General features: G+C 39.7%; 1 protein-coding gene and 1 long non-coding RNA gene across 3 annotated transcripts; one reads left to right on the top strand and one right to left on the bottom strand.

Annotated features, from left to right (window-relative positions):
• Positions 1-856: 856 nt before the first annotated feature.
• On the top strand, positions 857-20,384 carry CUNH4orf19 (chromosome unknown C4orf19 homolog). 2 transcript variants are annotated; one of them, XM_039385021.1, is made up of 3 exons: positions 857-936; positions 16,754-16,801; positions 17,877-20,384. In XM_039385021.1, the coding sequence occupies exons 1-3, from the start codon at positions 923-925 to the stop codon at positions 18,820-18,822; spliced, it is 1,008 nt and encodes a 335-aa protein (XP_039240955.1). In that variant the 5' UTR covers positions 857-922; the 3' UTR covers positions 18,823-20,384. The 2 variants fall into 2 exon arrangements, with proteins under 2 accessions (XP_039240955.1, XP_039240956.1); XM_039385022.1 differs by lacking the exon at positions 857-936 and adding an exon at positions 4,773-4,819.
• Positions 3,467-11,161, bottom strand: LOC120323972. Its single transcript, XR_005564937.1, has 3 exons — positions 11,058-11,161; positions 8,756-8,908; positions 3,467-4,335 (listed from the first exon to the last, which is right to left on the bottom strand). It is a non-coding gene; the product is annotated as an uncharacterized LOC120323972 (long non-coding RNA).
• Positions 20,385-21,737: the final 1,353 nt, after the last annotated feature.

The raw sequence follows: 21,737 nt of genomic DNA, 5'->3' as shown, positions 1-21,737 counted from the left end.
AAATTCTTAATAGAAAACATTTTGCTGAATTTTTCCATTTAGTCTGGAGCACATATCTGAAAGAACAGCTTCACCAAAACCTAGAATATTACTGCAATGCCAGAGGCATTTCTTAAGTTTCAAAATTTGTGAAAATCTGAAGGGTGAAGTTCTGACAAGCACATAGTAGTTTTAATTGATACTATAAATATCTTGACTCCCAGAAAACCAAAAATCCCATAATACTGCATATTTGAAAGTTTTCTAATTTTACTGTTGCTGTTTAAACACTTCACATGAGCCTTAATCCACTGTAGCAAAGCTCATGCTCACTTTAAGCAGGTTAGCATTCCAATTCAGCTCAAGGGGATGAGCATACTACTCAAGTGATTTGTTTGATCACTGTCTAAAATTTAAAATTCACAATGGTACCAAGAGGAGGCTGTTATATTTCCACGCTATTTGCAGTAGACAGTCTATACGTCTGAGTACCCCTCTTACTTGTGCGTGCCCATGAAGAAACCACTTGCAAAGTGTTTTACTATTGCAGGATCAAGACATTTAAAACAAATCTTTCAAGAAGTCGATGGAGTACAATCTGAAAGGTAGGATTATTGGTTTTTTTTATTCTCCTTGTGTAGGTTTAAAACTTACTGGCCATCCACTATTGTAACTTCAGTATTCCACAACATAAAACACCTCTGGGTTATTTTTCTCTCTGCAGTACTCCACAATAATTTCTAATGGCAGTGCTCTGCTGCTGCAAGCACTGGTGAGAAAACAGGTTCTGAACTATGTTTCTTTCCAAACCCTAAGGTTCCTGATGCAGCAAATTTGCCAGTTTCCACTATGAAGTTTAGAAAAAGACACTGTACAGAAGAAATACAGGAATAAGTTGAATCAATCTAAATCAGTTAACAGAGGTGAAAAATGGCAGGAGAAAATGTGGAAATGCAGGTAAATGGTATGGGAAGAACAAGCTAAGTCAAGCGGGGGAAAGAAAGAGGGGGATTTGGGAAAAGAACTAATTGGAAAACAAAAATGTAAGGATTAATTTGGTTGGAGAGGGAGAGCACCCTGACTTCCGACAGTTTCCTTACAAAAAGCTGCGTGTTATTCCATGAAATGGTCAAACACAAAAGCACAATATCCTGACAATTTTTAAAAATCTCCTTAATCCATTTGTTGGGTTTTGGGGGGTTTTTTGGTTTGGTTTGGGGAGAGGGGGAGAATACAGCTTTTGCTTGGGTTTTTTTAACTTTTTTTTTTCAGAAGAGAATCATTGACTCATACAAATTGCTTTTGGCTTTATCCAATTTTCTTTGTATTAAGAGAGGCTGATGTTCTGAGCAGTACAACAACACCGTAATATCTGCCACTGGCAATATTTCAGATGATATAAACAAACCAGAAGCATTTGAAATATTCAGGGCAAAATGATTTTTGGGGACACTAAGCTACAATTGAATACCAGAACTGAGATCATGTATCCTGTCTGGCCTCAATCCTCCCTAAAGGCCTATACACAAAAAACTCCAATACCTATATTTGAAGCAATCTCCATAGACATCCAAGTTTACTTTCAGAATATTACTCCCTTAAGTAAATGTGTATGGCATACTTAAAGGATAAAGGCCTGCTGAACTCCAGCAGTATCTCTTCATGCCCACTTCCAAAGACTCAACAGGGTAAAAAAAAAAACCAAACAAAAAAACCCAGAAAAATCAAACCAACCAAACAAAAAAATTCAAACCAAAACAAAACAAAAAACACCAAGGAAGTACTGAAACCTTTCAATAGAACTGATGTGCAACCAAGGGTTTTCGATAAGCTAGAATGGCAGAATTACAGAAGTTACCTTGATCAGACTTCATTGTTGTTTTCCTAAGTTTTATTTTCTTATTTTAACTTACAAAAATTTTATGATATCTAAAACATATGAGATTTCCACCTTCTCTCCTTTTTCACCTTCCTCTGTTCACCAGATTACCTAAAGATTCAGTCTTTCAACAGTATATTTTAAATGTCTTTAGCCCCAAATTGCTGCAGAAGGCCAGTAAATTGTTTCTGCACAGAACTCACAGGCAAATACAAGAAACAACAGCTTCCAGCAGATGGATCAACAAAGACCTAGATTTCATAGTATACAGTGTGCTGCTGTGCAACTGTACAACAATGTGCATGGGACAACCAAATAAAATACCTGGGAAGCAATCTGGCTTGCCAAGTTTTTCTCACAAACTAAATCTTATGACAGTATGCTGTAGCCTTCATGCTCACTGTCTGATATTTTCCATTTTCCAAATGTCCCAAGTAGAATTTCTCATTGATACCACCATCCATAAAACTAATACAATAAAAAAGACATTTTTTCAGGAGGCCACAAAAGATAGCCCTTTTATATATATATATATATTCAGTTGAGAAACAATCCACATCTAGAACATATTTCTATATTTAAGCAGGCTTATACTCTTCAGCTGATTCTGCAAATGGAGATCTAAGGAAAAGTGACTTCTGGGCCAGGAGACAGGAAACAAGCAGCTAGCTCCACAGCCAGTTATGCTGACATAAAAATTCAAGTAAAAAAGATTTGTTTGCTTTCCTGTCAGTACTGCAAAGAAAATCAAACTGCAGTTTCTGGCTCATTCAGCCCCAGATTAATAAATATTCTGAAAGGCAGATTCTGTCCTTATTTACATTCTCCCAGTCACTTCTGGTGAGGGTGCAGGAAACTAAGGCCACATCATGGCCAGGAGACAATTTGTTTTGTATTCACATTGTCATGCGGATCCTGCATTGCTATAGGATCTTAGGGACCATGATACCAGTTCAAATCAGTGACCTGAGTGACCAGCAATATCCCAGTTTTCAGCTCAGTGCCTGAGTTTAGTGCCAGTTCATGTTTAAGTCACAGGTAGGTATTGAGATCCCCCAGCTGTGCCTCATCAGGCACTCCAGTTCATCAGTTTGCTCAGCAGAATCTCACACACAGCCAAAACGGGACATAGCCAAAAGCAAACGTGTCAAGGACTGAATGCAACTGCAGACCCTGACATATTGACACTTTCTTCAAATGCATCCTCCTTACCTCAGCATTTGCCCTTCCTCAAATTCAGCTAAAATTTCAATATGATCTTTCACCAGGGACAGCAACATCTTTAAATATTGTTATATTTAACAGCTGTCTTTGACCTCTCAGCAACTGTTGGATTTATGCAGTCCTCAAAATTTACCAGACTTTAATATATCTATGGATTAAGCATCATGTTTTTGTCCTCTCTCTCTCTACTCTGGCATTCTAAATTTTTTGAGCCCTGTAAGGTTAGGTCCTTCTTTGTACCTCATCTTTCATCTAAAAGTTGAAATTTCATTTCTTCGGCTATCCCTGTAGACAGAACTAGAAGCAACTGTAAGAAAGTTATCATCAGACCTTTAGTTTTTCTCATTTCCTTTATATTTTAAAGATAGGTCTGATGGACCTACTGAGGGAAACAAAACAAACAAAAAAATTAATCACCAGATTTGGAATTGTATGTATTTTTTAATGCCAGGAGAAATGTTTCAGCCACTAGGAAAAAAAGAAAGTATAAAGAACAATGACATGCATATAAAAACCTCAGTGTGTCCCATGAAGTAGACAACTAGGTAGAAATTAGTCAGTGGAGGGACTCATCAAGATTTTATTTTAAGTAACCCAAAACATCTCCATGATTTCAGTGTATGATTGTTTCTCAAGTAGGCACACAGAATATGGATGGACTCTGTAAAAGGCTTGTGGTCTTCAGCATGTTCAGACCAGGCCACTGAACAGGGTTGAAATTACAGAATATCACAGAAGCAGGGTAGAGCAGTTCAAACTTAGGTCTGATCCTCCAGCTAATATGACAAGGGAAAATACCTCGGACGAGCATTGAGTACACCTCAAAGTACAGATATTTCTCGCAAGAGCTAGGAAGCAGCCTCTTGCATATTTACAGAATAGGAACCATATGAGAAGACAGGAAACAGCAGAGTATTATGAAGTATTTAAATACTTCAGAAATAATTAGGAGCAAATAATAGCTTTCAACAGCTATACCACCATAATGTGAACATGAAATAGAATTTCCAAATCATAGCTTTTATTTTTGCTGCAAAATCTTTATAAAGTACCTCATATTTTAAAATAATCATAAAAAATTTAACTTGAACAGTTATGGTATACATCACTTGCCATGCACTTCTCTTTCAGCAGCCGCATGCAATCAAGTCAATCTCTCTGTATGACATCTTCCTACTATTCTCTTGGGAAGCCATAAGAGCAATGATCCTTTGAAATCCATAACCAAGACATCAGTAGCTGTGTTTTAAAAACTGGGGAGCAAATAATGAGACATTATTACCAACAGGAAGAGAAAACTGCTTGGACTGCCACATACTGTCATACATTTATTCCCTGTTTGAGACTCTTTTTATATATCTTTGCATATCTGTGTATGACACTTAAGGAGAGGTAACTTTACAAACACTTAAGGAGAGGTATATTTATATAGAAATGCAGCTTTACAACCTAACTTGACATGTTATTTGTTTATCAGAAAGATTATGGTACAAAAATGACAAACCACTTCCTCTGCTGAATCCCTTCAAGACTGACAAATGGAGCAAAGGAGTTGAGTTTTTCTCCTGGAAAGATTCACTGCAACATATATATGACATACATGAAAGACATGATAGAATACGGAGTCCAAGTTAAAAGCAAGAATTTATAATCAAATATCCATATGTACCTGTGCCAGGAGGGACAAGGCACTTCAGCTGCAAGTCTGCTGAGAGATTCTGAACCCCTTGCCCTAAGGTATGACTATACAGATTTCCTGTGGCCTGAATCCACAGGGTGTTGCTAAGACTTCAAAGACTGGCAGGTGCATTAAGACCACATCTTACAGAGACTAAGAGAACAACATTCAACCTCAAACACAGCAACCACATCAAGCCAAAACCATCGAGAAGGCAGTGACTATTTTACACAGTATTCAAAGAGTTAGAGAATTCCCTCATTAGGAGGGTCCCCAGTTCAGTTTGACCCCAGTCTCAAAGCCATACCTCACAGCTATCAAAGTCACGTCCTTGATGGCATGCTCTGAAACAGGCTGCTGAAGCCTGCCACTGGGAAAGGAGCTGGTCCAGGTAAAGTGTAAGCAAAGGAACCTTGTGAATTGTAGACCCATGGCAGCATTATTCCAGGCCCTGATTCTAGATTTGTTTCTATGTTAAATGTTTTAAAAAGGCATTGGATACAACCAAGGTTTTTCCGAGCAAGAGCTGGAACCCGAGAATTCTTCCTCCAAAGCGCAAAGTTGCACAAGATTACAAAGAGACACTTTAACCTCTCAAGAGAGACAAATTCAGGTACAGTCCCTCTGCTACATAAAAATTGGCTATAACTATTTTGAGGCCAGAGCAGTGCTGCCAAACACAGATCCCCACTTGGGCTTAGCCTAACACAATTACTGCATGAAATATAGTTTCTCTGCTGATTACTTCTTTCACATATACATGACTATCTGTTTCCCATATCCAGTTTTTGCCTTGTCACATATTTACACCATACATCCCTTAGGAAGGAGCACATTTCTATGTTTGCCTCCGCACAGTATGGGACTATACAGGATTCAGGGTTTTAGGCCCCACAATTAAACAAGCTATTATATTTTATGAGATTAACAATTTTAAGAGAAAGGAAATATAAGCTTCAGTAACTTAAACACTAGACAGTGATGTAAGTTTGGGAAGATCAAATGTAAAAAACAAGCAGGGTTGAAGAGGAAATGAGTGTTTTATGCTACAAGCTATATTTGGTTTTCCTTTATGCAAACTGGTTTAATGACTGTGAGAGTTTTACCCTTTGCCCCACTCTTCCTCTTACTCATTAAAAATAAAACAATCATTTTGTATGGCAAATAATGGGGGTAGGGAAATGTTCTGTGACTTAGTGCTATGAGTGATGAGGAACCAGTCAGAGAGAATGCATTTCCTTTTAATTATCTTATAAATATTTTAAATCAATTGCAAAAAGCATAACAGGAAAAAAAGGATGTGTACAGATCACCTCCAGGTTGTAGCCCATGTCCCCTCTAGGGCATTCTACTGCACTAATAATGGCCTGACAACAAGGTCCAACTCTCATGTAAGCTTGGCCTCACTCTCTCACAGGTGTTTATGAAAAAATTCAACAGCTACCAGAGATATTAGAAATTAGTCAGTGAATGAAAGAGTAAAAGAATGACTTCTAAAGAAATAAAAAAAAAGAACTGACAGGATGGAAATAGAAATAGGAACCTATAATGAGAATAAAACACAGCACTTCATTTATTAACTAATACTGTCAGGAAGCCACTAGAAATAAGTGAAAGATCTGGCTGTCCTTATTGGCTTGGACAGAAAGACATTTTGAGAGGAGCTAGCAGGATTTAACATAGCAATGTATATTATTAAATTTTTTGGAAGATCAGCTTAGGCAAAGACCAACAGTCACAAATCAAAACAAAACACCTTTTGTAAAACTGATAGCATCTACTTTTCATTACCTTTCCCTTCTGCCAACACCCCTGCAAATAACAAGTGCAGGTGTGGTGCTCAAGCTGCACTGGCAACATCCAAGCTTCCCTGCCTTGGGACCTGCCCAGCGCTGTAGCTTAGTTTGGTGCAAAACAGCTGCATGAAAAAGCAATAATTTGAAGGGGCAATGTAGAAGCAGAAAACCCATCAGGATCTGAGAAAAACATCAGGATCTCTCGTGGCATGGGGAGAGAGCAGCTGTAAAGAAGTGGAGCCGTTTCTAATGTTGCATTTGCAGCAATCCAGAAGCTCCCCATTCCAGCTGAAGTATTTACACTGGCATGTAACAATTGGCAGGTATTGCCATTGCCAACTATACTGGTATAATTTTTTGACAGTACAACTACACATATGTAAGATAATTAGCACTTCATCATCATCATGGCTGGGCTTCGCGAACGAAGATTTGGGAAGGCTCTATCCACATTTGCTACAGGCACGCTGGTGGCTTATGAGGCCAATACGTGACAGACATATCCGATTGCAAAAGGCACAGCAGAAAGACTCCTTAGATGGTGTATTCTGCAATACACGGTTCTTTCTGCGTTGCCTTTTCTCCTCGAGAGTGATCCTGCGTGTGTTCTCAAAGGAGACAGCTGCGTTATAGATGGCGGGTCTCCAGGCCTCCCGATTTGAGGCCAGAGTAGACCAGTTATGGTGATCAATAATTAGCACTTATTTTTCTAATATAAGCAGAGCAGATTAAATCTGACCTTTTCTCAGCTCTTTGAGAATACAAGTGTAAGCAGATATTTCCATTACTCTCACCATCCTGACTGCCAAAGGAGTTTCTCATCAGATCGTAGCCAGACATCACACTGGGAGGATGCTCTTCCCCATTGTTGAGAAATATCACAGCATGCACTCACAATTAAAGGGCATAATTGACCCCTGCACAGTAGACACACCTCTCAGCTAGGAGACTGCACTCTTCCTTGGATGGTGTTATAAATAATGCAAATATATAATACACAGTTTATTCTATTACAGTACTATTTCATGTACATGGTAATTAGTGTTGACCGCTAATGTTGTGATTCTGGGACAAAGAGCATAGAAATTGCTCATTTTTGTCAACCACTACTATTGCACATTTCCTGGATAAACATTTACTACATGCATACATTTTCAGATGACACCATGCAAATAGAAGTTAAAATCATGATAACATACTCCCACTGGCTGAGTGGTGAGTAGGCCATAGTTTGGTAATTAGCTGATGCTGTACTGATGGTTCATCAGGCAAGCATAGTGCTTGTTTATTTGGGTATTTGATATTCATAGAATCACAGAAAGGCTTGGGTTGAAAGGGACCTTAAAGACCACCTAGTTCCCATTCTCCTGCCAAGGGCAGGGATGGCACCCACTAGACCAGGTTGCTCAGGGTCCCATCCAACCTGGCCTTGAACACCTCCAGGTATGGAATATCCACAACTTCTCTGGGCAACCTCTTCCTGTGCCTCACTACCCCTTGGGTAAAGAATTTCTTCCTAATATCTCATATAAATTTCTCCTCTTTCAGTTTAAAACCATTTTCCCTTGTCCTATCACTATCTACCCATGTAAAAAGTTGTTCTCTTTCATTTTTATAAGCCCCCTTTAAGTAATGGAAAACCACAACAAGGTCTCCCCAGAGCCTTCTCTTCTCCAGACTGAACTACCCCAGCTTTCCTAGCCTGTTTTCAGAGAAGAGGTGCTCCAACCCTCTCAATCTTTAATTACTTTGCTCTTTAATCTCCTGAAAAGTATGGGATTCAGCTAATTAGAAACAATTCTGTTTAAGTGTCACTTGGTTTGCTTCTCCCCATGCTATGACTAGTGACATTCCTTTGTCATTTAAGGATTCAGCTATCCTGCCATGTATTACCTTGATGAAGCAAAAACATTTTGTGATATCAGACCTAGTTCCCTGGTAATGAAAGAACTACTCTATGTCAGAATACAAAACACCGAAATTTATGAGGCCATAAATATGTGAGTTCTACACATTTCCCATGCTTCTGATGACTGAGAACCTCCAGTTTTTGATACCTGCCCTGATTAAAACCTCTTTTGTCCCTTGAAAAAACTACAAGTCTAAATCAGTTTCAGTGATTAGTTTAGGTTTCACTGGAAAGAAGCCTAAATTATATCCCTAATTCCCTACACACAAAACCAACCTCAACCGTCATACCTTGAATAGCATACAGAACACATCAAATTCCTCCCAGCCATTGTCTGTACACAGTGTCAGTGTGTAATATCACCCAGAAGTTTGACACTTGAGTCCTGAAAACACAGAGTCAGGCCACTGCCTTGAACAACGTATCCATGTGCTAGATTCAGCCTGGCCAGGGAGAAAGAAAACAAAGAATTAAAAAAAAAAAAGTACATTATCAATGTTAACAACTGATGATAGTGCAAGGATTATTTGCATTCAAGTAACAATCACATTTATCTGTGAAACACAGGGGATCTAATTTGAAAAGGGAAAAAAAAACAGAGGGTGGCAGTGGGAATCAAACATCCAAAGCTGACTGCCATAAGTCAGCTAGTTAGGCAGTGGCTGAAGAAGTTTTATAAGTTTTTCATGAGTCCCTCTGTGTCAGCTTCTCTTATCTTCACCGTTAGCTGTACTAGAAATGCATGCAAACTGCTCAGTGGGCAAATAAGGCCTCGGTGGAGAATAAAAGTGCCTCGTAGACCTGTGCAGCTCCTCAGCTTTGTGAAATAAATGAAAATAGGACAAGCAACAATAACCTTGGCAATAACCTTGTGCCGGCAGGATAGCATAAGGCTCTTTCTGGCAGACACTCTGACACTTCTTATTCCCAAATATAGACCCTGACTCTCTCAAAACAGGAGAGTAAACTAAGCTGCACCAGAAAAAGCACTTGCAGAGTTCCCTTTTCTTGCAGAGCAGCACAGATAGCAAGGAGCGTAGGGTGACTAAAAGTCCATCCACAGGTCATATTTTGTCAGCAGGATGGCACAGCCAGGTATCTCACTAGGGCTGAACTGCAAGACGGCTGAAGCACAGAAACAACACCTCAGTGCTGCATTTTAAGAAAGTGTGAACAAAAAGACTGAAGTCAATTCAGCTAGAGAAAAACAGACACACGAAAATGGCCCATGAAGTGGGATCCCCTTCCTATAAGGGAGCATATTACAGTATTTCCTCAGGTTAGTTCACATATTTTAGATTTTATATGTCAATTCAGCTTTTCTGTGAAGCACATTTAAAATAAATTTCCAGATTAAGATTCAGTCAGGAAAATTGAAAGTAGATAGATTTCAGCCCAGCTTTAAGTACTGGTCTGAATGCAGGTATAAGCACAGATTTGTTATCAAATTTTTGCTCCCATAACAAGCACACTAAGACATGAGTTGTCACAGACACTAGAGACTCAACAAAAAGGATCAGACAACCACTTGAATTTTCACATTTTTTTCAGTTCCCACCTACATGCTAAAACGCAACTGTTCCAGCCCAAATGAGCTGCAACTTTCAGGTACATCAGTAAAACTGATTTAGAGTTTTTGAGAAAAGGAATTGGTTTTCAGAAATGTTCTGTTGTCAGAAAGAAAAAAAAAAAGGCTTTTATTGGTGGTGTTAGTCCCTACAGGCCATAATAGAATCATAGAATCAGCCAAGTTAGAAAACACCTCCGAGATCATCAAATCCAACCCTTGATCCAACACCGCCATGGTTACTAGACCATGGCACTAAGTGCCACATCCAGTCTCTTCTTAAAAACCTCCAGGGATGGTGAATCCACCACCTCCCTGGGCAGCCCATTCCAATGTCTGATTACTCTCTCTGTAAAAAATTTCTTCCTAATATCCAACCTAAACCTCCCCTGGCAGAGCTTAAGATCGTGCCCTCTTGTCCTACTGCTGGTTGCCTGGGAGAAGAGACCAACACCCATCTGGCTACAACCTCCTTTCAGGGAGTTGTAGAGAGTGATGAGGTTTCCCCTGAGCCTCCTCTTCTCCAGGCTGAACAGCCCCAGCTCCCTCAGCCTCTCCTCGTAGGACTTGTGCTCCAGTCCCTCCCTTCACCAGCCTTGTTGCTCTTCTCTGGACCTGCTCCAGCACCTCAATGTCCTTCCTGAACTGAGGGGCCCAGAACTGGACACAGTACTCCAGGTGTGGCCTCACCAGTGCTGAGTACAGGGGAAGAATCACTTTCCTGGTTCTGCTGGCCACACTGTTCCTGATACAGGCCAGGATGCCATCGGCCTTCTTGGCCACGTGGGCACACTGCTGGCTCATGTTCAGCTTCCTGTCAATCCAAACTCCCAGATCCCTTTCTGCCTGGCTGCTCTCCAGCCACTCTGTCCCCAGCCTGTAGCACTGCCTGGGGTTGTTGTGGCCAAAGTGCAGGACCCAGCACTTGGCCTTGTTGAACCTCATCCCGCTGGAATCAGACCATCTCTCCAGCTTGTCCAGGTCCCTCTGAAGAGTTCTCCTGCCTTCTAGTAGATCAACATTACCCCACAACTCGGTGTCATCTGCAGCTCGGTGTCATCTGCAATAGTTTGGGTTGGAAGAGACCTTTAAAGGTCATCTAGCCAAGGCCCCTGCAATGAGCAGAGACATCTTCAACTAGATCGGGTTGTTCAGACAGTTCTGGGCCCAGGATGTTTTGGGTTTCGCCTCAACCTCCCCTCTTCTCTCTCTCTCTCTCTCTCTCTGGAGCCCCTCTGGTCTCAGAATAGTGACTAAGGTCAGAAAAAAAAACCAGAAGATTTTAAGTGTTATCTGTACTTAAAGTTAAGTGAGATAGTTCATACAGATTATATTCGTTCAGTGGCTAAGTTATGTTCCTGCTCTTTCTTCTTTTACAAGCTTTTTCGTTATTCTCTCTCTCCCTCTACTACAGGCTGGTATTTTTTCTACTGTATGTTTACCAGTTTTCTAAATTTCTAAATATAATTCTTCTCATTTGTACTAGCCCTCCCACAATCTTTTTGTGCCTCTTTTATATTATCTGCGATTCAGATCAACTATTTCTCTGCCTCCACACCTCAGTAACATAGATTCACAGAATCGTTTGGGTTAGAAGGGACCTTTAAAGGTCATTTAGTCCAACCCCCTGCTATTAGCAGGGACACTGCACTTCCCTACAACCTAGGCAAGTCTGACCCTTTCTTGCACCTTGGCATATGCTGATGACAGCATCTGAAATTTTCTGAGAGGTGTGAATGCCTACTTAGCACAGAAGGCAAAATGCACCTCCCATTAGGAGAAGTTCATCAAGTGCTAGAGCTCTCTAAAGTTATTCCCACCCCACATTCTTTATATTTCTTCTCCACATATTTCCCTGCAAACACACTCTCTTCCCACATTTGCTTCTGTGCATATGTCTCCTGGCTGGTTAGCATTTGGCATCTAGGTAAAACCTCATTAACAAAAAAAATACCAAGTAAATTGTGTTTGTGTTACTAGTGAAGCAGCCAGACTTAATCTTCATGAGCAAGGGTTTCTATCCATTGCAAAGAGATTGGTAGCTACGGTCAGTAACCTTAAAATGCAAGGGTTTCACTGAGCAATTTTAAAATTGCTGCAAAACACAGCAAGCTGATGGGGAAGACACTGGCAGGATCAAGTCTGAAAGGTGGAAAAAGTCATCAGAAAGAGGTGCCTCAGGCCCCTGGGGGATACATCATTCAGGTTCAGCAGTCCAGATAATATACATGTAGGAAAAAACTCCTTACTTGGTAATCTAGAAAGGATGGAGGAGAGGGAAAAGCTAAGCAAAAACAGAAGCATCAGGGTGTGGTAGGAAAACACCAAACAAACTGAAAAAACCCAACTGGCTTAAAAAGAATGACCCAAAGTCAGAGTTTATCAGTTTGAGATCTACTAGAAAAAGCTATTTTAATATGCTCTTCCCTCAGCTTTCTGCCTCTGCTACTGGAGGTGTTTAAAAAGAATCTAAAAATAAAAATCAAGATAGAATTAAAAATACACCATGAGCAAAAATAATACTGACCTTTTTCTGTTTCCATGTAAACTCCCAAGAATATTGAAAAAGGTGCCAAACCATTTTTATGTCTCAAAAATATTTCTTCTACCATTTTCATGACATTATCTAATTTGCCTTTTGTTTACTCATTACACAACCACAGTTTAAATAGACAATACAAGCTATGTTATTACATGATTGAAAATCAGATACCTTGTGTTTCTCAAATCTGATAAAGCAAGGCAGACTTCTCTTAAAGCACATTGTGGCTTGAAATGCAAGGTTGCGGTTTTGGAGTCAGACATTATTCTTGTTATCTTCACCATGGCCTCACACTTTAAAGAAAAGATTATTCTCTTCGCAGGTGCCACCATAAATGTATTTAACAACCTCCCCCTTTTTAGCATTTGTTTTACTGATGGGATTCATATCCTGCTCTACTCAAATTAAGACCAATTACTGTTTCCCTCCGTAGTACAATTTTATCCAACTCTTTTTAAAATGGTTGCTCTTCTGTATCATATTCCTTCAAAGGAAGAAAGTCTTTCATAACATCAGGTCTTCTTGGTCTCTGTGTGAACACTCATCTAATACATTGCAAGGACATTATATCTAGACTATCTTTTGCAAATGGCTGCTAGGGTGGCTGGGGAAAACATACACAAAGTTGTCTAGGATTAATGGCAGTTTTGATCTGAATTCTGAGAATCTAAACGTTCAGTCCAAGCATTTTACTGCCACTTTAGACAGGCAGCCTTTCTCTTTTTTTTTTTTTTTTGGGAGGGGGGGCGTGGAACTAGCCCCCAGAGTGTTCTTCAAGGGAGCATTCCACATCATGTTTATCTGAAACTATCTAATCAATTTACCAGCACATCTTATCTAACAGAATAAACATCTTACAAGGATGCAATGTTTCTAAACTCAGTATCAGTTAACATACCATTATCCATTGCGTGAAGTCTCTAATCCTCTTTTGTTTCAAGTCTGTAGCACATGCTTGATTCAAACTGCTCCAGACAGTAGTTTTTCCATTAATGGAACTATGAACATCACACAATACATAAGTCTTTAGAGCTAGGTACCTAAAACAAGGTAAGTAGGACTAAAGCATGCCTTTTCATCCTATAAAAGCAACTGTTTCCCAGAATTATTTTCCAGCTTGATTTGAAAGATTATTATAAATGAAAGAAAAGGGCAAGGGAAAAAAAACAAGCCAGTGTTCAGACAGTGACATTGTAAAACCATATTCCTATTTCAGGGATGTGAAATAATTTATAAGATAATACAATATACATTATTTTCCATATGTAATAGTTTATTCATGCCAAAGGGCAGATCCAGTTGTATCTAATCAGTGGAAAAGCTTAATGCGATAGCTGCAGAGATATTTCCCACAGTAGTTGTATTAAAAAAAAAAAAAAAAAAAAAAAGGAAAGTGCTTTCTATGGAAACTAAAATAGTAATATCAATGTATAATTGCTTTATATTACAAGTGTCTCTACAACAGAATAAAGGTCAGCAATTAGCACTTCTCAATGCTTCAAACCTATCAGCAAGATTTTGTGCTTAAAAAAAAAAAACCACATAATTTATAAATAAAAGTCCTGAGTAGGAAATCTGTCAGATAAAAGTTTAAACAGAAGCAGCCTGACTTGAAGTGCCCACTCTCAGCTAGAAGCAACATCTATTGTACTGGTCACCATACAAACCTATAAACTTTAAAGCCAAGACAAGGGCATTTCAGTGGGTTCACACAGCAACTGACAGCAATTGAAGTTATTTCATCTCTGGTAAATCACGATAATATTTGCATACTCTTAGCCCACAGGAAGGATAGGGTTTGGTAGAGACTAGAGAAAGAGGCTTAAAATAAGCCAAGTTACATTGTCTTTCCCATGAACAGAGATCACACAGTGACTTATCTGACACGTGGTAACCTGCCAGCCACTGAGACCTGAAGCTTGAGTCTATCAACAGCTGGCCAACTTTATGCAGTTTTTATTTCTTTCAGTTTATAAGCAGGTTTAAGCTAAAACTCAAGATGTCAATCAAACCGGAACAAGTTTCCACACAGGGCTTAGCTCGACTGTATTAGCTTCAAACCAGCCTTAACCTAAAGAAGAGCTACAGTTAATCCAGCTTTTAACACGATCAAAGCAAATTGTATTAAGAATTCCCCTTTGGCTGGAATAGATGGCTATACCAGCCAGCCTAAATAAGCCCCATATCTAGTCAAACCTGTCCAAACACCTTTGTAATGTAGAGCAACTGCACATAAGGAGGGTAAGTACACTCAATCATCTCGCCAGTTATTGCATCCTCTTCAGATGAAAAATGCTGTATCAGGATTCCTGCTTTGGTGGTGTTGAGGGATGAGAACACAGTACAAGATTAGCAGAGATGTGGAAGAGAGACCGCATTTCAAGGAGAGAAGCAGGACCAAGACAGAGGAAGCAAAGCAGTTGGCTTACAAGCCATCCCAACGAGCACTGAGCTACATCAAGCTGGCTACCTGATAGAAATTTCTTCTCCAGAACAGTTCACATGCAGACAAAGACAAAAAGTATTGGAGCAGTTCTACCCTAGCTAAAACCTGTTGCTGAATGACTGTAGGCCCTTAGAGGCTGCAGGAATGAGAGGCCTACATCAGGTATTTAGTTCAGTGCAAAGAGGTAGTCAGATTTTAGGGGGATGAAAAAAAAGGAGAGTTTTGATTTACATTTCTGCTAGCATAATCGCTGGTGTGCAGATCAGGCCATGCCTGGCAAGAATAAATCAATACTACTTTCCTTGAATGTTTTGTGAATAAATGACTCCAGAAAACATCCTGATCTTGCATCATCAGTTTCTGTTTGATGGGAAGTGAGCAGCTGTCCTTAGGCAATGGCAAAAGTATGCAAGGTTGTAGAGCATCTCGAGAGAAAAAGAAAGAGCCTGAATATCGATGGACAGAACATATTAAACAATCTGTCTTGACTTGATTAATTTGATATAAGATAGCCCCAACCCACAAAGAGTACTGGGGACTTTAGGATTTTTGCATATTCTGATCTAGGACTTCAGTTTAGGTTTAGAACAGAAAAGTTCTCAAGGGTCCATACCAGCAAAACGTTTCTTCCCATAATAAAAGACATTGGCATAAGAAGTGTATAATAGATAGTTCTTAGCATCTCACTGAGTCAGGCAGTGACATACACACAGTGCATGCAATATACAGATATGTAGCAAAACAGTCTGCTAGTTCTAGTCAAACTCTGGAATTTACTGTAGTAAAATGCAGGTGCAACACATTGCATATAATAAAATGCCAATCCCAGGAATTTGTCTGTGCCTCACTAAGAGATAGTTCCACAAAAACGCTCAGTAGCTGTCACAGAAGTGAATGGAGACAAGGAGATATTAGGAAAGAATAAATCTGTGGTTCCAAACACCTTGAGAAATCTGCATTTGTGGTTCCCATGCATCATTTGGAAAGGATGTTGAAATGCAAAAGACTTAGAGAACACAAGGACAATTTATAGACATGAAATTATATCACTATGGTTAACATTTAAATAGATAAGGATTCTTTAGACTGTGTATCTGAACTGAAGGGGCAGTATAGGACCTGTTCTATAGTGACAAAGGCACCAAATACTACTAGTAAGAACCAGGTTCAAGTCAAACAAAAGCAGGTGATTCTTCACACAGGCAAGGCTGGTCTGTGAAACAACTGAGTAAAGGATGTGGTAGATGCTAGCTGTTTACTGTTTCAGAAAACAACTGGACAAATGGAAGAGAATTTCACCAATAGCTGCCAAATGAAAAAAATACTGGAAAAGAAAAAGAACCAACCAATCAAAAAAAAAAAAAAAACCTCACAAAAAGTAAACAAACAAAAAAACCCCAAAACACCAACAAGAACCCGCACACCCACTGCGCTAACTTAGAATTCTCCAAATCAGAAAATTGCCTAGGAAATAATTCTGGGAGAACACCACTATCTCAGAATTGTTAAATTCTTCCCCAGATATTTCCCCAGTTAAAGGCCATTGTCAATGCAAGACAGGGACCCGGAAAGATCTTGAACTGTACCGCATCCATTCTTGCATAGCCATCTTTCTTTTTAGCTAATAAAAACCTTCTAAACATGAGCATAATTTGTAATGCAATTGCTCATACATTAATTTCATAATGTTTTACTCACTCCGTCTCTCCCTTGCCTTCCCTCTCTCTTTTCAGATTAAAGAAAATCCAGATGGGGTGCAGGTGCTGCAAAATGATTCAAAGGTACAATAGAACATGAGTTGCTTAGACTGAAAAAAAGAAAAGCATGAAACCATGTCACTGTGCTCCTCTACACCTGTTGCTTGAATTAGTCTATTTAAAAGGTTGGAGTTTTCTCAAAGTTTACAGTATCTTCAAGCATAGGCATACTGATTCCCTCCAAATGTCCTTTTTGTTTACTGTAATTATGGTCCCTTTTTATAATTCCTGTCCCACAAAGTAAATTGTGTGACATTGAAAACTCTTCTTTAGTAAAGCTATTTCTCATTTAGGTAGCATGAGCTTCCCTCAATTCGGTAGAACAAGGAGCACAGACTTTGTCAGATCTCCCTCTCTCCTAAGCAATGAAATGAATTATAGTTCCTTGCTTCCATCATAGCTTTTAAATGTAGTTAGTTGTGGGAATTATTCCCATATTAAAAGTTTCCCTAGAGAGGAAGCTTCACTAGTTTGATAAAGACCACATTTCATCCCCACTTGGGGGCTACTCCTTCCCTTGGTCACTTCTGTAGAACAGGTAAGGAAGTGGGGTGGGGAAATGGTGCTATGAGAGAAAGAGGGGAGATAAAGAAAAGAGAGAGGCCCTGAAAGAGATAAGTCAAGGAAAATATAGAGCAAGAGGAAGAAAATAAATCAGAAGGGGGGGGAAAAAAAGAGAAAAGGACAAAAGACTTGAAGGAAGAACAGCAGCAAAAACCAGAGATATTTTAGCTACTACATGAGGACATACTAATTAACAATCCATGCAATGACTACTCATTGGCTAATGAACTCCCCAGAGGAAACAAAAAATAAAGCTGGAAACAAGCAACAGCCAGCACACAGTTCTCCAACATCCTGCTTATGTTCCTGGTGAATCTCACTACAGGGGCTAGTTATGATCAGTCCCAGGAGACAGCAGCTGACAGCACAGTTCAGCATTTGCATTCGGTTTAGCTCATTCTCAGGACCTGAGGTAAAGTTTAGTGACTCTAGTTCCTCAATACCTTCAAGTTAAAAATGAAACTTAATCTTTCTTACTAATTATATTGATTAACATCATAAGTAATATTTCCTCTACAAATTTTCCTTACTCCAGCTATATTTTTGATCCAGAAGAAGTACAATCACCTGGACACATCCATGAAGTAGACAACTATAAACACAATGAACAAGGCAGCAATAAATTCAAATTCAAAGAGAACAGTGAAAATGAAGAACACAAAAACGAACTTCAGAAGAATGAGCTAAATAGGACAGAAAATAAAAATCCATTAAATAGTACAAAAGAAACTCTCTGGAATCATGGAGGCAACAATTTTCAAGAGGACGGCCTTGTGAAGTGTGCTGCAAAGCTTGATGTTGCAGTCAATGGTGGCAACTCCTGTGCTGAAGGGTACTCCACACTCAACCCCAACACAAACCTGATGAAAGAAGCCAGTGAAAAGGGAACCTGCAGCCAGTCAGAGGCTTCTTCAACCAGCAACAGAGACTTTTACACCCTATCAAACAGGTCTGGACAAGAACCTGACCTAGAGACAGGAAGTCAGAGGAAAGCAGCCTGCGATGTGTCTAACAGTATTTCAGACTCCCAGTCTGCACAAGACAGCATCTTTCTCAAAGGAAACTCAATACTGGGGACACAAAACAATGCCATACAACTGCCAGATATTGACTACCCTCAAAATGGCAATCAAACTGGGAACTGTGTTGAAAAAGACAGCTTTTCAGTCCACTGTGCACATTCAGACCAAAACACTGGTCCTTCAGCAATAGAGAACCAGGACCTTTGTGTAACCCCATCTTTGCCTGTGAAGGAGAGCAGTGCTGAACCTTTTGAAACTGACTCTGCAAATTTGAGTGAGGGCATTACTGGTGGTATCACTGCAGGGGCTGTTACCAAAGTCACACAGGCACTCACACACCCCAACCATAAAGACATCAACGGAGAAACTGAGGAGGAAGATGCAGAAATCGCAGCAGCTCTGGCTGCACTGGAAGCTGCAACTGCAGGGGAAGACCTGGAAGATGATGACGAGTACTAGATGAAGGTTTTATCCTAATACAGTAGGTAAGATCCAGATTTTATTTCTGGATCTATATGAACACATGTACAGCACACATGGAGAGCTGTTATGAACAGCATATATAAAAGGAGTTGGTACTTAAACCTCTGTCTCTTCAGCTGTTTTATACAGCCTTTTAATTTCCACTGCCCGAGGTACAGAAATGCTCCCTTGGCTAATGGTAATACTCTTCTCTGTGGAGCCAACCAGGAGGGTAAAGCACCATTTCTTCCACACAGAATATTCCGCTGTATACCCACCTCACCTGGACTCATGCAAATGTTTCCTTTGGTTTTGACACTCATGAGGGTCTACGCACACTGGAGGCTCCAGGTTCAGAAAATTTCCATTACTTAAAACAAGTACTGAAGCCATGAAGTTAGAAACCATAGATTTTCATCAGCAGCACAAAAAAAAATATATAAATGAGCCAAAGTTCTATGATCTATGGAAGTGTGAAATCAAGACGGCAGCTTTGCTTGGACTTCACTGTGGCTATGGTTCCATTATTGATTAAATCTAAGCCTGTGCATGTGCAGCAGGCATTAGGACGATAACCTCATCTCTCCCCTTACATCTCCCCTCAACTTCATGTTGCTGCTTCAGTTCCTTAAAACTGCAGAAGTCTAGCCAAATCCAAGTGAATAGGTAACTTTCTGTTGGTTTTATGAGCTGAAACAGCTCACGTAAGAATTGTACACACAATATCAGAGGTGCTGGAGAGGGATGAAAATTCAGTCCCTACCAGTTTGGATAGATTAAAACTGTAGTAGAACTACATCCTGAAACCTCTCAACTCCACTAAATCTTCCAGGCACATATCAGTTGTCTTAGCAATACAGTTTTCAAACAGTTTATGTTTCAAATATCCCCCAGCAAGATGTGTTTTGTTTATGTACAAACAACAAGGGCCAATGTGGACTCCTCCATGGCTCTGCTGTAGTCCTGAAACTTACAGCAGAAAAAAAGATCAAGCTTCCAAGTTGAATTAAGCATAAGCCCTGAAAATAGCTGCATTCCTGGAGGGGTTGCATTCCTTCTGGGGAAAAAAGGAGATAGAGATCAATTTGGTGCTGCCAATTCAGCAAAAATATGGTTGAAATAGAAAGTGCTTGACATTTTATACTGAAATTTTATGGTTATCAAGTTTCTGTTATAAACTCCAAATAAATTTTTTAATCATATAAAAAATAATCTGGTGACTTTTGTACTTTATGCATTTTCTGAATACAAAAATTACATTAAAGAAGTACTATAAGATATAGCCCTCATCAGATACACAAAAAGCACCAACTATGTATTTGACTACAGTATATGCTGAATCCTAGTCTAACCATTAACATACATAAGGATCAGAATATTAGGAGGTGGGTTTTCAGTAATGTGTAGATATTTAAATTATTTCATTTAAATGCAAATTGTTTTAAAGTGCAAGACTAAGTCAGTATTTCAATTTCTCAAAACATTAACGATAACCCTAGGAGCAATTAAAACAGCCTAAAGTCTCAGCTTCAAGAGAACTATATTCAGCTACGGACAAGAGTCACAATATTGTATCTGTAAAATAAAAAAGCTTTATATGTTTTTAAAGTACTGTAGTACTGTTGATTTCTCTACCACTTTCCTAATTTAACAGATCCTTCTAAGCATTTTCATAAATGGATACAAGTTTTATGTACACATTTGCCTTTCAAAGATTACTACAATATCAAATGCCAGTGAACTACTGGCACATTGTGTATTACTAGTTGTGATTATGACAGGACATCACATATGTCTGTCTGTATTGTGAGGGCCCTGAGGGTATTCCCAGGCCTGACTGTCCCTGCCCACCAACCCAGGGCTCTCCCTGCCCTGCCCAGGGTTCCACGTCAGTCCCCATGGGGGCCAGACCCTGCCCCAGCTCCCCGTAGCCCTGCCCAGCCAGGCCACAGGCCCTGCCAGAGATGCCTGGGATGGGGTTGCCCTGCTGCCTGCGGCTGCCCCACACCCTGGCTGGGGTGGCAGGACAGACTCTGGCTATGGCATCCAGACCTGCTGTCCCTGGGGAGCCTCCACTGCTCCCCACATCCCAGCCCCAAGGAGCCACCAGCCCCTGCTGCACCATGGCACAAACCACAAAAAAAAAATTACATAAAAAAAAGTTAAAAAAAGAAATGCAACAAACACCCACAACACTTACCCAATCTTTCAATATCCACTCAATCAAATTTTTCTAACCTGAGCTCCAACCTGAACTTCAAATGCAAATCACAGCAAGTTTCTCACCTTGCTCCTCAGGATTAAAACATATTAGAGGAGAGTCCCTGGTCAGACCCAGCTCAGACAATCCAAACCAGGCAACCCTTCCAAGGATACCTGCCTGCAATCACAGGCCACCAGGCTGAAACTCTCTGCAAGAGAGCAGCTGAGCCACAGACATCACAATCCTTGCAGCCCAAGTTCTCATTGTCATAAACATATGAGGCAAAACCCAGCGTAGAACAAGCATATTTGCTGCATTGGAAATAACTGGTCAATGTTCCTCTTAAAAAAAAAGAAAAAAAAATTAGGCATATGCATACCTGAAACCTGCATCACACGGAAAGCTTCCATAAAACAAACCTATGAGGTAACACCAACACTCAGACTTCTCTTATCCGCTATCTAAAAAAGCCTAGTGCAGTTTTTAAATTAGAAAAAAAATTATACAGATTTTATACTTATGTGTTTATATCCTTTCAATTCTATCATGTCAGAGCAGCGTCAGGAGCTCCTAGCCATTTTTTCAGACTGCAGAATAATTTTCACAATAAATGTGAAAGAATCAATTATTTCAGAAATAAATTTTTAAATGCCACACACAATTTCCTGCATAAAAAAAGATTTTAAGTAATTATATGAGAACCAAATCT

Source organism: Pipra filicauda, unplaced genomic scaffold (assembly GCF_003945595.2).
Source record: "Pipra filicauda isolate LSUMZ 115617 unplaced genomic scaffold, ASM394559v2 scaffold38_size3968069_pilon, whole genome shotgun sequence".
NCBI lineage: Eukaryota > Metazoa > Chordata > Aves > Passeriformes > Pipridae > Pipra > Pipra filicauda.
This window is presented reverse-complemented; position numbering and strand designations above follow the sequence as displayed.

Bases quoted from the DNA above. Each gene is read 5' to 3' on its own strand.
- CUNH4orf19 (XM_039385021.1), top strand. The intron at 16,802-17,876 runs GTACAATAGAAC...TCCTTACTCCAG, and splicing joins TGCTGCAAAATGATTCAAAG to CTATATTTTTGATCCAGAAG.